The 16,603-nt window shown below is 27.4% G+C and overlaps 1 protein-coding gene across 1 annotated transcript in view; it reads left to right on the forward strand.

The window, feature by feature from the left end:
* Positions 1–16,603, forward strand: part of LOC100198607 (WD repeat-containing protein 11) — a 70,016-nt gene that overhangs the window by 46,218 nt on the left and 7,195 nt on the right. Inside the window, exon 21 of the mRNA XM_065792215.1 lies at positions 14,134–14,229. Within this exon, the coding sequence (XP_065648287.1) occupies positions 14,134–14,229 (96 nt within the window). The remainder of the gene's footprint in view (positions 1–14,133; positions 14,230–16,603) is intronic.

Raw genomic sequence — 16,603 nt, forward strand, 5'->3', positions numbered from 1 at the left:
CAAAAGTAATTTGAAAAAAATTTTTATTTACTTAATTACAAATAAAAGTAATTTTTTTCTTTGAAATTTTATACTTTACTTGGTAAGTAAATAAAAAGTTATATTGTTTACTTTCTTAAAGAACAGTCATTTTATGTTGATTTAACATACATTTTGAGATAGGTAGCATATTCAAATCTATTGCCTGTTATTTTTCACATATATCGTAAAGGGTAGTTCTATTATAATTAAGGGCAAATATAGCCTATACTAGTAGTATAGAGACGGGCTCCCTGTTGCATGAGTACTAATAGGGGCTGCTAAATAATCATTGATTTTTTATTTCTTTTTGTTTGTTTAGCAGATTAGGTTAATGGCCATAATGAAAGTTTGTCGGGGGAAGATGGGGAAAGGGGGCATAATTTCTAAGCTATGGGTAATTCATGCATGTGTAAACCTTCCAGCATTGGTGTAAACTTAATTTACACCAATGTAAAAGTACAAGTTGAAATTGTTTTTAGAGCACTGGAGAGAACTCCACTTTTTTGAATCTTTTTTTTTTTTTAATTTTACTTTATCATTCCGGCTTTACTTTGATTTTACTTAATCTTGAAAGCATTTGTGTAGTCCCGATGAACGTGCATGTTAAATTTGTTTCCTGGGCAAGGAGGTTGTACCCTTACTTTTTTTCTCTATTATTTTATTTTTCTTTAAAGTTGGGGTTTATAACTTTTTAGAAAGAAAGATTTTTTGCATAAAAGCTTTGAAAACATTTTTTTGATTTATTTGTTTCAGTATTAATTTTTTTTCGGGAGGAAATAAGTTAGTGACCCTGATAAAAATTTACTGTAAATGAGCCAGGCATATTTGTAGTTATGCTGCTGTTTTTTGCTTCTCTTATTCAGCGTAATTGTTGTCAGAGCCGTCTCGAAGAGGTCTCTGATTGAGGAGGGGGTTAGTATGTGTTTTTTGCCAGCTAGAGACACAAAAAAAAGGGTTCTCGATACTTGTTATTTGTCAAAAATACTTCAAAACTTGCCAACTAAATGTACAAATGTGCTAACTCAAATGCATATATAATAGCTTTGGGGTGGGGGATACCCCCTCACCCCCATTCGGAACGGCACTAGTCAGCTCTGGTTGAAACAGCCACTCAGAAATTAAAATTAATTTTTTTTTGTTTATTTATTAATAGCTATTCATAAAACTGTTGTCTGGAATGAACTAAATTCAATTAGTCCATTCCAGGAAACAAGTATTCCTTTATTATTCTATTATCTAATAATTATTCGAGTTGGTCATTTCCAGAAATAACTTTTTTTGGTTAGATTGGTTTTTAACAACCACGCTGAATAAAGGAAGCCAAAATACAAAACTTAGAATAAAATTGCAAAATGTAGAGCCATGCATGTAGAAAGTGCAAATCAAAATATTTAAACAACCAGATTCCAATCACATATTTAAAATCAGGCCCATAGCAAGCTTTTTGTTTTTGTTTGAGAACTTAACTTTATGTAATGACATGAAGCAAACTCCAAACATTTATATATTCATGTTTATGTAAAGCTTTTCAAAAGTATTGCGATAATTGGAGTCTGCTAAAAATAAACCCTTAAAAATGTGGACTTCCTTTTTATGCCATTGGTGTGAGAGTGATGAGTTTATAACATTTATAAATTTTTTTAACATTTTAAACTAAATTTAAGTTTATTAACATGTTCAAAAACTATGAACATATAAATTTTGAGCAACCTCTCCAATTATTTAGGGGATTTAATAATTATCAAATTAATTTTTTTTCCAAATATAATTTCGTCATTAGTTTTTTTTTTTATTATTATATAAAGACATTCTTTAATACAGTGATGGATTTTATATTTTTATAATTTTTTATTTTTCTTAATTTGTCGTTACAAATTATTAATTTTCTTTTGTAAAATATACGAAAGGCGGGGAAAAGAGGAAGACAAAAATAGTTCTATTGCCAAGCCTCTAAATATCCGTACATAATAAAGACATTAAAAACTTTTCATTAAAAATTGATGATCATTTGTTTTTCTGAAGTTTGAGTTTAACAACCTTATTTTAGTTGACAATTATAGTTTTGTATTTTTTGAAAATATATCTAAAAAATTAAAATATATGTATCTGAAGTACTAAATACTCCTGTTTTAGTATGTAATTTTAGAAAAAGGTGAATCTTTTTCTGAAATAACATTTATAACATAAATAACAGAAATTTTGAATATATTTTTTTTTTAACATATAAATAAAATGATTTTAAAAAATTTTATCCATGAAAATATAAATTAAACAAAATACATGATTTAACTTTAAATGGATTTAAATCAAGTATTGCGTGGTATTATACCACATTAAAAGCGATGTAAAAAAGTTTCATAATTTGAAAATGCGGCGTATTTTTTTATTACCAAACCTATTAAAGTTACTTAATCAACAGTATCTTTAACTAATAGTATTATTAATAGCTACGTACAAATGAAGTCTTTAAATGTGTTGTTAAAAACCATATTAAACTCATTTAAAGACTTTATGGATAACCAAATAACCAATAACACAATGATGTCTTTAATAATTACATCAATATTACATCTCAAAATTTACGCCCGTAAATTATGAGATGTATTATTAATATAATTATGTAAACGCAATAATTTTGGTCAAAATGGTTTATATAAGATTTCATATTAAATTTTCTTTAAAATTATGCAATGTTGTGGTATAAACAAAAACATACTAAAGTACCAAACTTAAGTGTGTTCTTGCTTATCACATAAGAATGTTTAGAAAAAGATTGAAACAACCACTTCATTTGGCGAGGATGTAAACTTAGTGTAAGAAAACAAAAACAATAAAAGTTACTAATTTGTTGCCCTCACATTTGGAGTAGGGATGGTAAATGTTTAAGGGCATTTTTGTATCCAGGCTCTAATCACCACAATTTTTATTTTTTTATCTACTTATAAATCGGGATATAGGTATATTACAAATGCTCGGGATATAGGTATATTACACAGCGGCCAAGCAAAGTGTATTTTGTTATTAGACATACGTGGCCAAGGTGCCCAGTTACTGTTTCTTTCGAGCTATAACTTTTCTAAAAAAAAAAAAAAAAAATTCTTTAAATATATCTTAGTGCTTCTGAACCTTGCGGTTCTTGATTTAGTTGCTTGTGGGACCGTAAGTTTTGCTTATACTGGCCTTATGGTAGCTAGGCCACTGATACTACACGCAGATAAAGATATAAGACTTTTAGAGTCAAAGGATATTCTTGAGCAGGTGGACTTTTTTTGTATCAAAGTGGCAAAAAATCTTTACAAAAATAATGAGTCCTCTTAATAAAGTTCGAGGCTCCTTAATCTTCAGGCCATGGTGTTATAGCTCCCATAATTCAGGAAAGTTTAAACTTTCCTTAGTTTTTAAATAATAAATGCATTTACGCAAAAAAATTGTCAGAAAAGGTAGTTTATTAGAAAAGTTCTTTTTTAATAAACTACCTTTTCTGAGTCTCCCATGGGTATATGCGCCTTCTGCTAAATGCCTTATTTTAGCTTTGTCTGAATTCCAGACCTTACGAATGGTTGGCCAGAGATTAAACATTTTTGAGACAGTTTGTTTCAGAGAAGGGTTATAATAGTTAAAACTATCATGGACCGGAACTAGAGAGGGTTTTAATCATGTGTGGAAACCTATTATTGATATTTTCAAACTTTACAGGGAAGAAATACCTAAAACCGCGCAAATCGAATGTTGCGGCAAACTAAATGTTAGTGCCTTAAAGTTTAACTTTTTTGCATTTCTTTTATACAAGATCATGTCAAAGTTATCTTAAAATATAAGTAAATTTATTTGCTTACTTTATATAAGTTACTTTTAATTTACTTTACAATTTATATTATACTTTTGAAAATTACATTACATAATATAAAAGTTCCTTAAACTGTAATTTACATTTACCTATAACAGTAACTAATTAAAAAAAAATTATATTATAAAGTGTAATATATAATTAGATAAGCTTACATTTTATATATAAAATATAAGCTTATCTAATTTAAATTTTATTTTATGTACAGAGCCGGAACCAACTTTTTTCAGTCTTTGAGATAGCTAACTTCCAGACATGGAGCAAACTCCAAACATTAGTATGTTTATACTTATAATTTTGTGCCCCCCCCCTGCCCCAAACGTGAGAGCAACAAGTTGATGAAATATTTTTTGTACTGTTCTTAACTAGATTTATATTCATCGATAAATTTTAAGTTTCATAGTATTATCTTTCAGCGTTCAAAAATAATGAACATAAAAATTTATAACCCCCTCAAATTGAGGGGGGTTTAAACTTTATATAGTCATAATTTTTGAAAGCTAAAATATTTTACTATGAAATTTAAAATTTATCGATGAATATTGGTCTAGTTAAAAACAGTACAATAAATATTTCATCAACTAGTTGCTTTCACGTTTGGGGCAGGGGGGGGACAAAATTTGAGGGTTTTTTGTTCCCAGCCCCCAATCATCGCAATTTTTTGCATAGCATCCTTATTTGACATAATTATAAACATATAAATTTTTGGAGTTTGCTCCATGTCTGGAAGTTAGCTATCTCAAAGACCAAAAAAAGCTGGTTCTGGCTCTGATATAATTTATTTTTAATAAAGATTTGTTGAAACTTTTAAAATAAAAAATTCCTACTTAAAAAATATTATTTTATTTGTAAATTTAATTTACATTTGGTAGCATATTACTTTTATGTAATTTACTTTCATATGCAAGTTACTTTATAATATAATTTTTTTCTTAATTAGTTACTTTTATAGGTAAATGTAAATTACAGTTTGAGGAACTTTTATATTATGTAATGTAATTTTCAAAAGTAATTAACTTTTAAATGTAAAAGTAAAATAGCTTTTTCACGTGACTTACTTTACATGTAAAAGTAAATTACTTGATGTAATCTTTTACATAACTTTTTTTTGAAAGTAAAAAACTTTAAAAAGTAAAAGTTGTTTCAAAAAAATAATTACTTATACAGAAATGTAAATTTACATAAAACGTTTCAAATTACTTATGTAATTTACTTTTTGATAAAAATTAACTTACTAGAGTAAGTAAAAAAAAAGTAAAAGTAAAAGTGCCATCCCTATTGATTGGTATTGATTAATCTTGGCAATTTCCATTATAAGAATGTAAAAACCATCTCAAGCTGAGTTTTTATTACTGAAAGTGGTTTTTATTAGTATGAATAAACTTATAATTATTTTTTTGATTAAAATAATAATAAAAAAACACTGTTTCAGTTATTTTTAATTAATAGTTGATCCTGAAAAAGATTTTATTTTGAAAAATTGAATTTAAAAGATTCTATGAAAAAAATGGATCACATAATTTCAAAAATTTTGTGCCAGATTAAATTCGTTTATACTGAAGAATTTGAAATATTTCGTATAAATTATATTCAGCTCATTAAATTCATATTAAAAAGACTAACCGGTAATAATTTATAACTAGTTGCAAATAATATTCTTATGGTTATAATAGTTATGATTTATTTAACAATAAAATAACTGAACCTGTCATTTTGAAAAGGGCACAAGTCCATTTATTTAAACTATTAAAAATTAACAAAACATGGTTTTTAATAAAATAATTTCTACACTACTAAAGAAATTAAACATAAAAGTAGATAAATCAAGAACGTATATAACTTATGTAACTTTTATTTTTTGTAAAAAAATATAAATCATACAGAAATTTTTAATTTAAATTTATTAACTAATTGTTAAAAGTTTTGGACTTGTGTCCTTTTCAAAATGACAGGTTCAATTGACAATTCCTCAAAAGTTTTCATCATGAAAAATGAAATCTCAAAAGATTCTATGGAGACAAAATTGAATCTCAAAAGATTCTATTGCAAATTAAGAGACCTTGTAGAAAAACAGTTGTTTGACTAAAAAAAAAAAGAGAATTGTTTTTAAATAAGTAAACAAGTTTTTTAAACGAATTATTTTTTATCAATTAAATCAGATTGTTTTTTACCACCATGATAGAGTTTAAGAAATCATTTGAAATGCGAGTACGTAGGTGGCTATAAACCAAAGGGAATCCAGAGAAATCACGTTCAACTTTAACGCTGGAGAACGCTGCACCGTAAACTACTTGCAAAATTTCATAGAGCCGATCCCATTTTGTTTTTTGATTTTTCTTCCAGTAAGCAAGAATGTTGAATTCAACGTCTAATGTCACTCTCTTCTATTTTCATTTTCACTCTCGATTTCTATTTTCATTTGAATCCATCGAACGTAGAATTCACTCATTGATAATTTTGGTGATTGAAAATCCATCATAGCCGAATGTATTGGTAAAAATGCGTTGAAATATTCATCTATTAAGCTCCATGATGCATCATTTAACTTTAACTTGTCGTATCTTATCCTTTGATATGATTCTGCGTTGGTATGAAAATCTTTTATCATCAAAAAAGTGGAATCCTAACAAGGTGCAATGTCTATACGAGGCTTTTTTAAATTTTTATATGTTTGAATATATGCTATTTTTTTGGATTCAATAGCAACCTTTTTTTATATTATTTAATGCATCTTCAAACATTGACGTTACGTCCTTGGCAGCTAGCTGACACACATGTGCACCACAAAACATGGCTGAACAGAACAATCCTACCGATTTTTCAACGCAAACAGTGTAGGCTTCACTATAATTCCCTTCTTCATTCTCTAAAGCGCCAATATCAATTTCTTCGTCTTCGAAATCTATAAATTCGTCACCATAAATTTCAAGGATTACTTTCATTTGATCTTGTGCATTTTGGAGAATATTTGAAGCCTTCATTCCCTGACCTGTGCAAGTTGTGTAGATATCATTAGCACATTTTCCAATTTTTCCAATCACATTTTCCAATTGAGCAGCCAAAGTTTCACCAAACTGTTGACCTTCTTGAGTAATTATGCTCAGGGTTCTGTCAACTATTTCCCTGTCCTTGATATATCTGCAACTAACTCCATACACGTTTCTTCCATATCGCGACGCACTATCAAACATCAACGACATAAAAACATTTTTAGTTTCTTATTAGCGAAAAAATATTTTAACATGCATGTTGAATGTAGCGTTTCATGCTGTGACAATTTATAAAAATATTGAATTTTTTGAGTGCATTTTTTACTAAAGACATTTGTCCGATTTCATCAGTTGATGCTAAGGACAAGTTACGGCGCATCATTAATCGAATCATTTCTCTAATTAATTGATTTACATCAACTTCTAGCTTGATTCGTTTAATTAATTGAATTTCATTGTCATTTCGATGCCTTGTAGCTGGGGTAGCTTCAACTAATTCAATTTCGTCGGCTTTTTCTTTGTGTTTTCGAAGAAGGTGATCTTTGAGGTTGCTTAATTTGCCTTTGTAAAATTTTTTGCACATTTTACATTTTCCTCCTTCTTTATTTATTTCAAATTGAGTTTTCACTTGTTCATTTAATAAATTATTCATTTTTTAGATAATGTTTCTTTCTATTGATATTTTAATCAAAAGAATAATTTTAAGTTTAGTCATACTAATAAAAACCACTTTCATTAATAAAAACTCAGCTTGAGATGGTTTTTAAATCCTTATAAGGGAAATCACCAATACTAATCGATACTAATCAATACTATCAAATGATGCCTCAATACTAGTCAATATTAGTCACTACTATCAAATGATGCATTGCTAAAAAGGGCAGAAAAAGACCTTTATAAAACAACTGATGTTTGCTTATAGGGATTAAAATAAAAGTTTTATAAAGCATAACTGATTGCAAAAAAGCAACAAATTTGTTAAACTATTTTCACTTTACTCTTTAAATTAAGCTGAAATGCGCAATAAATTTGTTAGATTGAAATAAAATAATATATCAGACATAAAATTATGTCAAAATATGTCAAAAGAAAATATGTCTGACATATTTTATGTCAGCAGAAATTAATTCAGACATAAAATTATGTCAAAATATGTCCATAGAAAATATGTCTGACATGTTTTATGTCAGCAGAAAATAATTCAGACATAAAAATATGTCAAAGTATGTTCATAGAAAATATGTCTGACATATTTTATGTCAGCAGAAAATAATTCAGACATAAAATTATGTCAAAATATGTCGATAGAAAATATGTCTGACATATTTTATGTCAGCAGAAAATAATTCAGACATAAAGTTATGTCAAAATATGTCTATAGAAAATATGTGGAGCGCATATTTTATGTCGGCAGAAGATATGTCTAAAAATATGTTGACAGATCTGCCAGACATATTATGTCGTAACAACCCTGGTCACCAGACCTAAATCCAATAGAAAATTTGTGGAAGGAAGTTGACAGAAACAAATCGATTAACTTCAGCAAATTTATATCAATTTTGGATTGAAATAAAGGCTGTTTGGAATGCCATTATGCCTGAACAATGCCAAAAATTGATCTTGTCAATCGGCTGTCATTGTCAAGCAGTTATTGACTCAAAAGGATACTCCACTAAATATTAATTTACCTCAAATATAGTTTTCTTAACTATTTATACAAAGAACTTATGATTTTTATAGCCAAGGAAGAAAATGATAATTTAACAGGGTGTGCTATTTAAATTGCCCTCTTATTCTGTACCTCTAAATCATTTATATGATTGGATTTTTTTTTTTATAATGTTAGTTTATTCTTTTACTCAATAATGTTATCTTCTAAAACTAACACTTTAGTAGGCTAAAAAATTTTAAATCTCAAAAACTCAGATCTCTGGAAAATATTTCATTACATATTAAACATCAATCTGTGCTATTTATTTTGTCGCCACTGTGTGTATATATATATATATATATATATATATATATATATATATATATATATATATATATATATATATATATATATATATATATATATATATATATATATATATATATATATATATATATTAGAAGAGTAGTTAAATAATTACCATGGAACTCGAAACATTACTCAAAATTTTATGCTTTATGCTATAATCAAATGTTAGAAACAACCAAAACGACATTAAAAAGTTATATAAAAAAAACAACAATACAGTATATTTTTGTATATAAGTACAACAGCTTAGATTATGTTAAAATTGCAGATAAAATATTTGTTTTCGTGGCTGCATTTTGATATTAGCTCTTTTCGTTTATTCAATAATTTCAAAGATGATATAATGATGATGTCAAAGATGAGGTAATGATAGGATATTTTTCAGTTAAACCAAGATTACACAACTTTCTTCCGAGTTTAAATGACTCTGCCCTATCAGTAATTTTTTCACATGCAAATAGAATTTGAAAATCCTTTTTTTTTTTTGATTTCTTAGATATATTTAGAAAGTCTCGGAGGATTTGCTTTACTTTTGTATTAAAAGAAATTTTTATGTTCGTAGTATAAAAGTTGTCCTCGTGGGACAGCTCTCTTCTTCTTATTCTGTAACTTCAGAAGTTCCTATTGTTTCCTATAGTTCCTATCGTATTCCTATAGTTCTATCCTTGGCCCTATACTCTTTTTTATTTACATTAACGATCTTCCAGCTACTCTCACATCTAAGGTGGCATTGTTTGCTGATGATACTACCATTTATTCTTGTCATGATAAGAAACCAACACTCTCTGATTGCTTGGAGGGGGCATTTGAGCTTGAAAAGGATCTCACTTCTGCTACAGCATGGGGCTCACAGTGGCTGGTGAACTTCAATACAGATAAAACTCTTTTTTTTTAAGCCATATGTTATCACAATAAGTTAGATCTTCCTATATTTATGAACGGTGATGTACTCAATGAGTCATCTACTTTTCATCTTCTAGGATTAACTCTTACTTCCAATCTTTCTTGGGAACCATATATCAAATCAGTTGCAATGTTAGCATCTATTAAGGTTGTATCTCTTTATCGAGCTCGACACTTTCTTACTTCGGATTCTATTCTCTATCTCTATAAATCTCAAATCTGGTCTTGTATGGAATACTGTTGCCATATCTGGGGTGGATCTTCTAATGATGCCCTTTCTCTTTTAGACAAGGTGCAAAAACGCATTGTAAACATAGTTGGACCTGCTCTTGTAGCCAACCTCCAACCATTATCACATTGTTGCTTCTCTTTCTCTTTTCTATAATACTGGGTACTGCTCTAAAGAGCTTGCGTCTCTTGTGCCATCTACTAAAATTCACTCTCGTGTTACTCGTCATTCAATTAAGTCTCATCCTTTTTCTGTGACTGTTCCTAAGTGCTCTAAAAACTCTTATTCGTCTAGTTATTTTTCTCAAACATCAGTTCTTTGGAATTCGCTTCATCTTGCTTTCCTGATTCATATAATTTGCAATCCTTTAAGTCGTCCGTCAATCGTTATCTTGCTCTACAATCTTCATCTTTTCTCTTTTAGTAACTTCCAACTTTAATTAGTGGTTGCTTGCAGCCTTGTTGGAAGTGAAGATATTTAAAAAAAAAAAAAATGTTTATACCAACAATCTTTAAAGGTGAGAGAATCAGAAAAAATATTGTTTATTTTTTTTAAGGAAAAGTTTAATCTAAAACTAAAAATAAAAACCAACTTTAAAATTGTATACTTAATCAATCACGTTTACCCTGTCAGAAAATACTTTCCAGCCATACAGAAAACCAGGTGACCACCAATTTTACATCAACGTAAATTCTAACCACTCCTCTAGTATATCTGAATAAATAATATCTGGGAACAATTTTTTTTTGTGTGTCGATCTATGATTGACAGGATAGGCGTTCTTATTGCAATGTAAACCCTAATATATATATATATATATATATATATATATATATATATATATATATATATATATATATATATATATATATATATATATATATGTATATATATATATATATATATGTATATATATGTATATATATATATATATATATATATATATATGTATGTATATATATATATATGTATGTATATATATATATATGTATATATATATATATGTATATATATATATATATATGATATATATATATATATATATATATATATATATATTATATATATATATTATATATATATAAATAATCTTTTTTGTTGTTAATAGTAATAATTACTATTATGATATGATTAGTTTTCTATTTTTATATTTTTATTCATTATGAACATAAAGAACAGAACTTTTTTTATTTTTTTGATTCTGCATGTTTTTATTTTGTTAATTTTGTTGAAAAAGGTTTTCCGTTTATTATTAATTTATTTTTTTCTACGTTCTATATTTCATGGTAGGTTGTTACGTTTTGTCAGTATATAACTGCTTGTAACTTTTATGTCTTTGCATATATATTCAGTTATTGCTGTTTAAAAATTAATATTGCTTATTATTTTTATATTACTGTTGTTATAATTTGTTATAATAAAAGTACTTAGACCTTTCCTGCCAAGCATTTTTTTTAAATTTACTTTTCCAATGGTCCAGACACTGCTTGTTTTTAGAGGTTTTAAGTTGAAGTTATTTTTACTTCAGACTTTTTTAAACCACTCTTTCGAGCAGGTTGACATGAAATAGAAACTGTTGAAAACGAATTAAAAACCGCATCTTTTTTGTTTTTTGACCATTTTTCTAAATATTTAAAACCTTCAAATAATGAGGGGGTCCTAAACTTTATGTGGCTGTATCTTTTGAGCGCCAAAATATATTTTGATAAAATTTAAATCCTAATTACAATTTATGTTTGAATTCAAGATAAATAATTTTTTTTTTCAAAAAATAATTTCCTTAACCAGGGGGATGCAGGAGTCATTTTTCAAGGGTATCCCTGCCCCTGTGATCTGACTGCCGTAATTTTTAGCAAAAAACTATCATTTTAATAAATATTAGCAAAATAATAGTTGCAATTATCTTCTTGTCAAAAATCTATTAGCTAATAGATAAGGAGATAAGATGTTGGACGATCTGGAATACAGGAGAACACTTATGCTGAAGTTACAAACAGGTCACGCTACTTAAATAGGTTTTACAATGTGAAAAAATGTCAGCTCAAGATCGGTAAAAACTTTTTTGAAAAAGATATTGTTTATTGTACTGACCTATCTATGCTCGTAACTGAAGTTTGTATCTTCAGAAAAATGGATATTTTTAATTCTGTTTAATTCTGCCCTCCATCAATACCAACGCCTGTTGGTATTGATGGAGGGCAGGGATCTCTAAAGATTGTCATAAATGTGTTTGACCCATCAGTATTAGATTTTCAATCAAGAAACCAGAAATTCACCGGGGTCAAAAAAGTGATTATCTTAGGCATAGTTCGAAACGTAGAAGAGAATCATCACAATCTGAAAACACTTTTCCAACTCCTTCAACTCAATCAATTGAAGTTTACCTTGGCTTCTAACCTCAAATTGATCAACATCATCATTGGATTATCAGTAAGAATCATATTTCATTTATATTTTATATTTTGAGTAAGCAATACCTATAAGTTATTTTCTATAATCAAGGGTCACGGTGGAAAATACTCGTTTTGCTATTGTGATGGGCCGATGGATGAAAAAGGAGTTCTAAGGACTTTCGGATCACTGGCAGATGAATTCAAAAAATACCAATTTGATAACAAATCTCGTATACAGATGCAATATTTTAAAAATGTTACTTATCCATGTCTGTTAGATGAGAAATTGACTGAAGAAATTATCAAAATAATTCCACCACCTGAATATCATATTTATGAACACCATGTTAGTAAAATTATTGATATTCTTATCTCCTTCATTATTCCTAACACTGCACAATTTGGAAGATCATGGTTTATCTTCAAGTTCATGATTGTTTCACTTCTTATATGCCTTATAGGTGATCAGTCTCTGTATACTTTAACAGGAAGAGCTTTTGCTCCTGTTGCAATTTTTTTACAATCACCAACAACAGATATTTTTTTTAGCGTACAAGAAAAAACTCTGTCAGCGATGTTTTGATTCTTTGAAGTAATTAAGGCGTGAAGATTTTGAACAGTTTTTTTTTGCTGCAAGGATGTCGAATACCAGGACCAACAATTTGACAGTATTCTGAGCAAAATGAATTTCTTTTTTCAAATTTAATATTTTCAGATTCTACGTAGGTGAATTCAGAAAGATTAAGTGTACTACTACTTATAGTACATTGCCCTAAGCTGCAAATAGCACAATTGCAGTTGCCATCTTTTTGTTTAATTCTTCCCAACTTTTTAATTTGATCACAACCATTGATCCAGGAAGTCTCCACAGCTTTACTGATAGCTTTACCTTTCTGTTTTAAATACAAGTTTGTCTTGCAGCTTCCGCATATTCTTGACGGATGAGGACTTAGGCTCAGACTGAATGAAGGGTCCACAAAGTCTTTGATCAGATGAATCAATGAATCATTCTTCTCCAAAGATAGACATTTTTTGTCTTTATTGACACAACAGAAACACATCCATCTCCTATTTTCTGAATGAGATCTTGCTTTTTGCAGACTCATTTTGTACAAAAACGTTTTTATTTAGTATTTTCTGTATTAGATTTTTAAAATTTTATAAATCAATACTCTACCAAATTGTTTAATTTAAACAAGTTATAAGACAATTGACGTAATTTATTGAGACTAATTTGTCTAATTATGGTGTTTATGCCATTAGTTTGATATTAGATCATTTGTAATTAGTCTCTAAATAAAATTAACAATGGTGTTCTACCATTAGTCTGCAATAATATTAGATTAACATTAGGAAGTAACTCTGCTTGTAAGAAAATGCCTATCTTCCATAATATCATGTTTAAATAAGAAAATGGCATTATGAGTGGAACCTTGAAAACTTAAACAAAAAAAGTTTTAAACTACTTTTAAATAACAGTATACACAAACTTTTAAAACAGAATTTTTAACCTGTTTTTAATGGTTTTGAATATAAGCAATTATTTTCAGTTATTAATCAATAAAAATTATACTTAAATTTGTGTATTGTACAAAACATTTAAAAGATGTATCTATAAAACTTAGTGATTTTTTCTATGCTGATAATTTTAATGCTTTGAAAACATATTTTTTTGGGAAGCAGTGGTAGTGGTATAACCCCTTTAATAAAATTATTTTTAATTTTTTTAGAAACTTCAGTTGTATAGAATAGCTCTCTTTGATAGCCATCGTGCAACTTATGAACATACAAGATTATGTGCAGAAAAGCTAATTTTGGTGGGAAAGGTAATCTTTTACTTTCAATTCGTATTATTGTATTTTATTTTTTAAATCTCAATTTGTATTATACATATATCAGATATGTTAGTATATATATATATATGTATATATATATATATATATATATATATATATATATATGTATATATATATATATATATATATATATATATATATATATATATATATATATATATATATATATATATAGATAGATAGAGAGAGAGAGAGAGAGAGAGAGAGAGAGAGAGAGAGAGAGAGAGAGAGAGAGAGAGAGAGAGAGAGAGAGAGAGAGAGAGTCTTACTGAAGAACTAATAAGAAATAAAGTAATAATAGGTTAAAAAGACACACAATATATAGAAAGATACACAATATATAGAGAAAGTAATTGCTAAAAAGAAAGTGCAATTTGAATATTTTTTATAAATAACATTAATTGGCATTAATGTTATTTATAAAAAATGGTATTAATGGTATTATTTCAAAAAGTATGCTGTCAACTTAAATCAAAAGTATTGTAGAAGTTCACTTTTTTTTTCACACTTTACATCTCTATTTTTCTGAAGCACTTACTTTTGTTCCATTGTCTCTGGACATCTAAAGTTTTATTCAATTAATTTTAGTTATTCTTAAAATTTAGTTAACTGATTTTAGTTTGATTAAAAATTAATTATGCCTAAAGTTACTAATTATAGTTGAAGTTTTTTTAGTTAGTGAGGGTAGAGCGGGGCATATCCGAACATTGGTGCATAACGGGGCAGTTATGTCTGAAGCCTTATAATCTCAGCTAAAAAAAAAAAAAATTTCGTTTTTTTTTTTTTTTTGATAAAATATTTTAAATTATTTTGCTTCATTATTGTAAAAAAAAAAATTACTTTTAAAAATATCGAATTAAAAGTACCAAAATGCATCAGTAAGTTAGCCAAAAACAAAATTTATGTATTTTCTTAAGCGATACAACAACAAAAGATTTATCTTGAACTATTACTAATTTGCTTCAGTTATAAAAAGTTTATAAATTTCAGACAGTATTTTTTTTTACTTTTTTAAAATCTGTTATTAAAAGAAGATCTGGAGTTGAACTCTTTGAATAGTATTAATTTCAGTAAAATGACTTTTGTGGGGCATATCGGGACAACATATTGGGACAAGAAGTTATTTATTCAATTGATTTTAATACTACCATTTTGTTTACAATTTAATGATTTTATTTTTAATCTAAAATATTATTTTCCTTAATTAGAAAAGCTATATTAGTAATAAATTCAATGAAGTTGTTATTTTTATAACTTAACTTTGATTAATATTAGTGTTTAAAGTTAAAAATGATGGTAAGAAATTAAATAAGGAAGATCAATCATCCAAAATGGGATGAAATGCAGTTTTAGCTGTGAGTAAAAAGGAGCTTAGAATTTGAAAAGCTGCTGAAACATATAGTATTAACATATAGCATTTAAATTTGTTATACATTGGCATATTGCTAATAAGCCAGCTCATCAAAAATGTTTCCAAATATTTTCAGGATATTTAATGTGTGATTTATGTGATTCATGATATTTTTTGTTTAATTTTAAATTTAGTAGTAGTTACCAATTTAATAATATATACTAGTTTTCCCCTATTTTTGGAACAATAGTATTAAGAGTATTTTATAATAAAACACAAAAAGTTTTTTTTATTTTAGTTGTTATTTCTTTTTTCGTCATATATGAGTGTATGGACATGTAGTTTGTATGGGTATGTTACTTTTTTAAGAGTTTAATGTCTGAACATGTTCAAATGATAAAATGCTTTCATTTTTTATCATTTTTAAAGCTTTACAATCAACGAATAACTGCTGCTTTTTAACTATCCCATTTTGCCCCACCCACTTGCAAAATGTAAAAGCTTTCCTAGTCTTGAGTTTTGTTACTTTTGCTGTCATAGCTTATTTTTAGAAAAAACTTGCTTGCTCTTTTATTTTCTTATATCTATGATATTTAGGAAATTTATAAAAAACAGTGTTAGCTATGATTTATTTATATGCAACTAGCATTTGTTTCAAGTGTCCTATATGCCCCACTCTACCCTACATTGTTTTTTTAATTAAGTTGGTTGCATTGTTTAGTTTTTTTTAATTTAGTTGGTTGCATTGTTTAGTTTTTTTAATTAAGTTAGTTACATTGTTTAGTTTTTTTAACTAAGTTGCATTATATCATTAATAATTTTTATTATTGCAGAGTGATAGAGCTATTCATGTGTTATTAATTTTTATTATTGCAGAGTGATAGAGCTGTTCATGTGTTATTAATTTTTATTATTGCAGAGTGATAGAGCTATTCATGTGTTATTAATTTTTATTATTGCAGAGTGATAGAGCTGTTCATGTGTTATTAATTT

Source organism: Hydra vulgaris, chromosome 03 (assembly GCF_038396675.1).
Source record: "Hydra vulgaris chromosome 03, alternate assembly HydraT2T_AEP".
NCBI lineage: Eukaryota > Metazoa > Cnidaria > Hydrozoa > Anthoathecata > Hydridae > Hydra > Hydra vulgaris.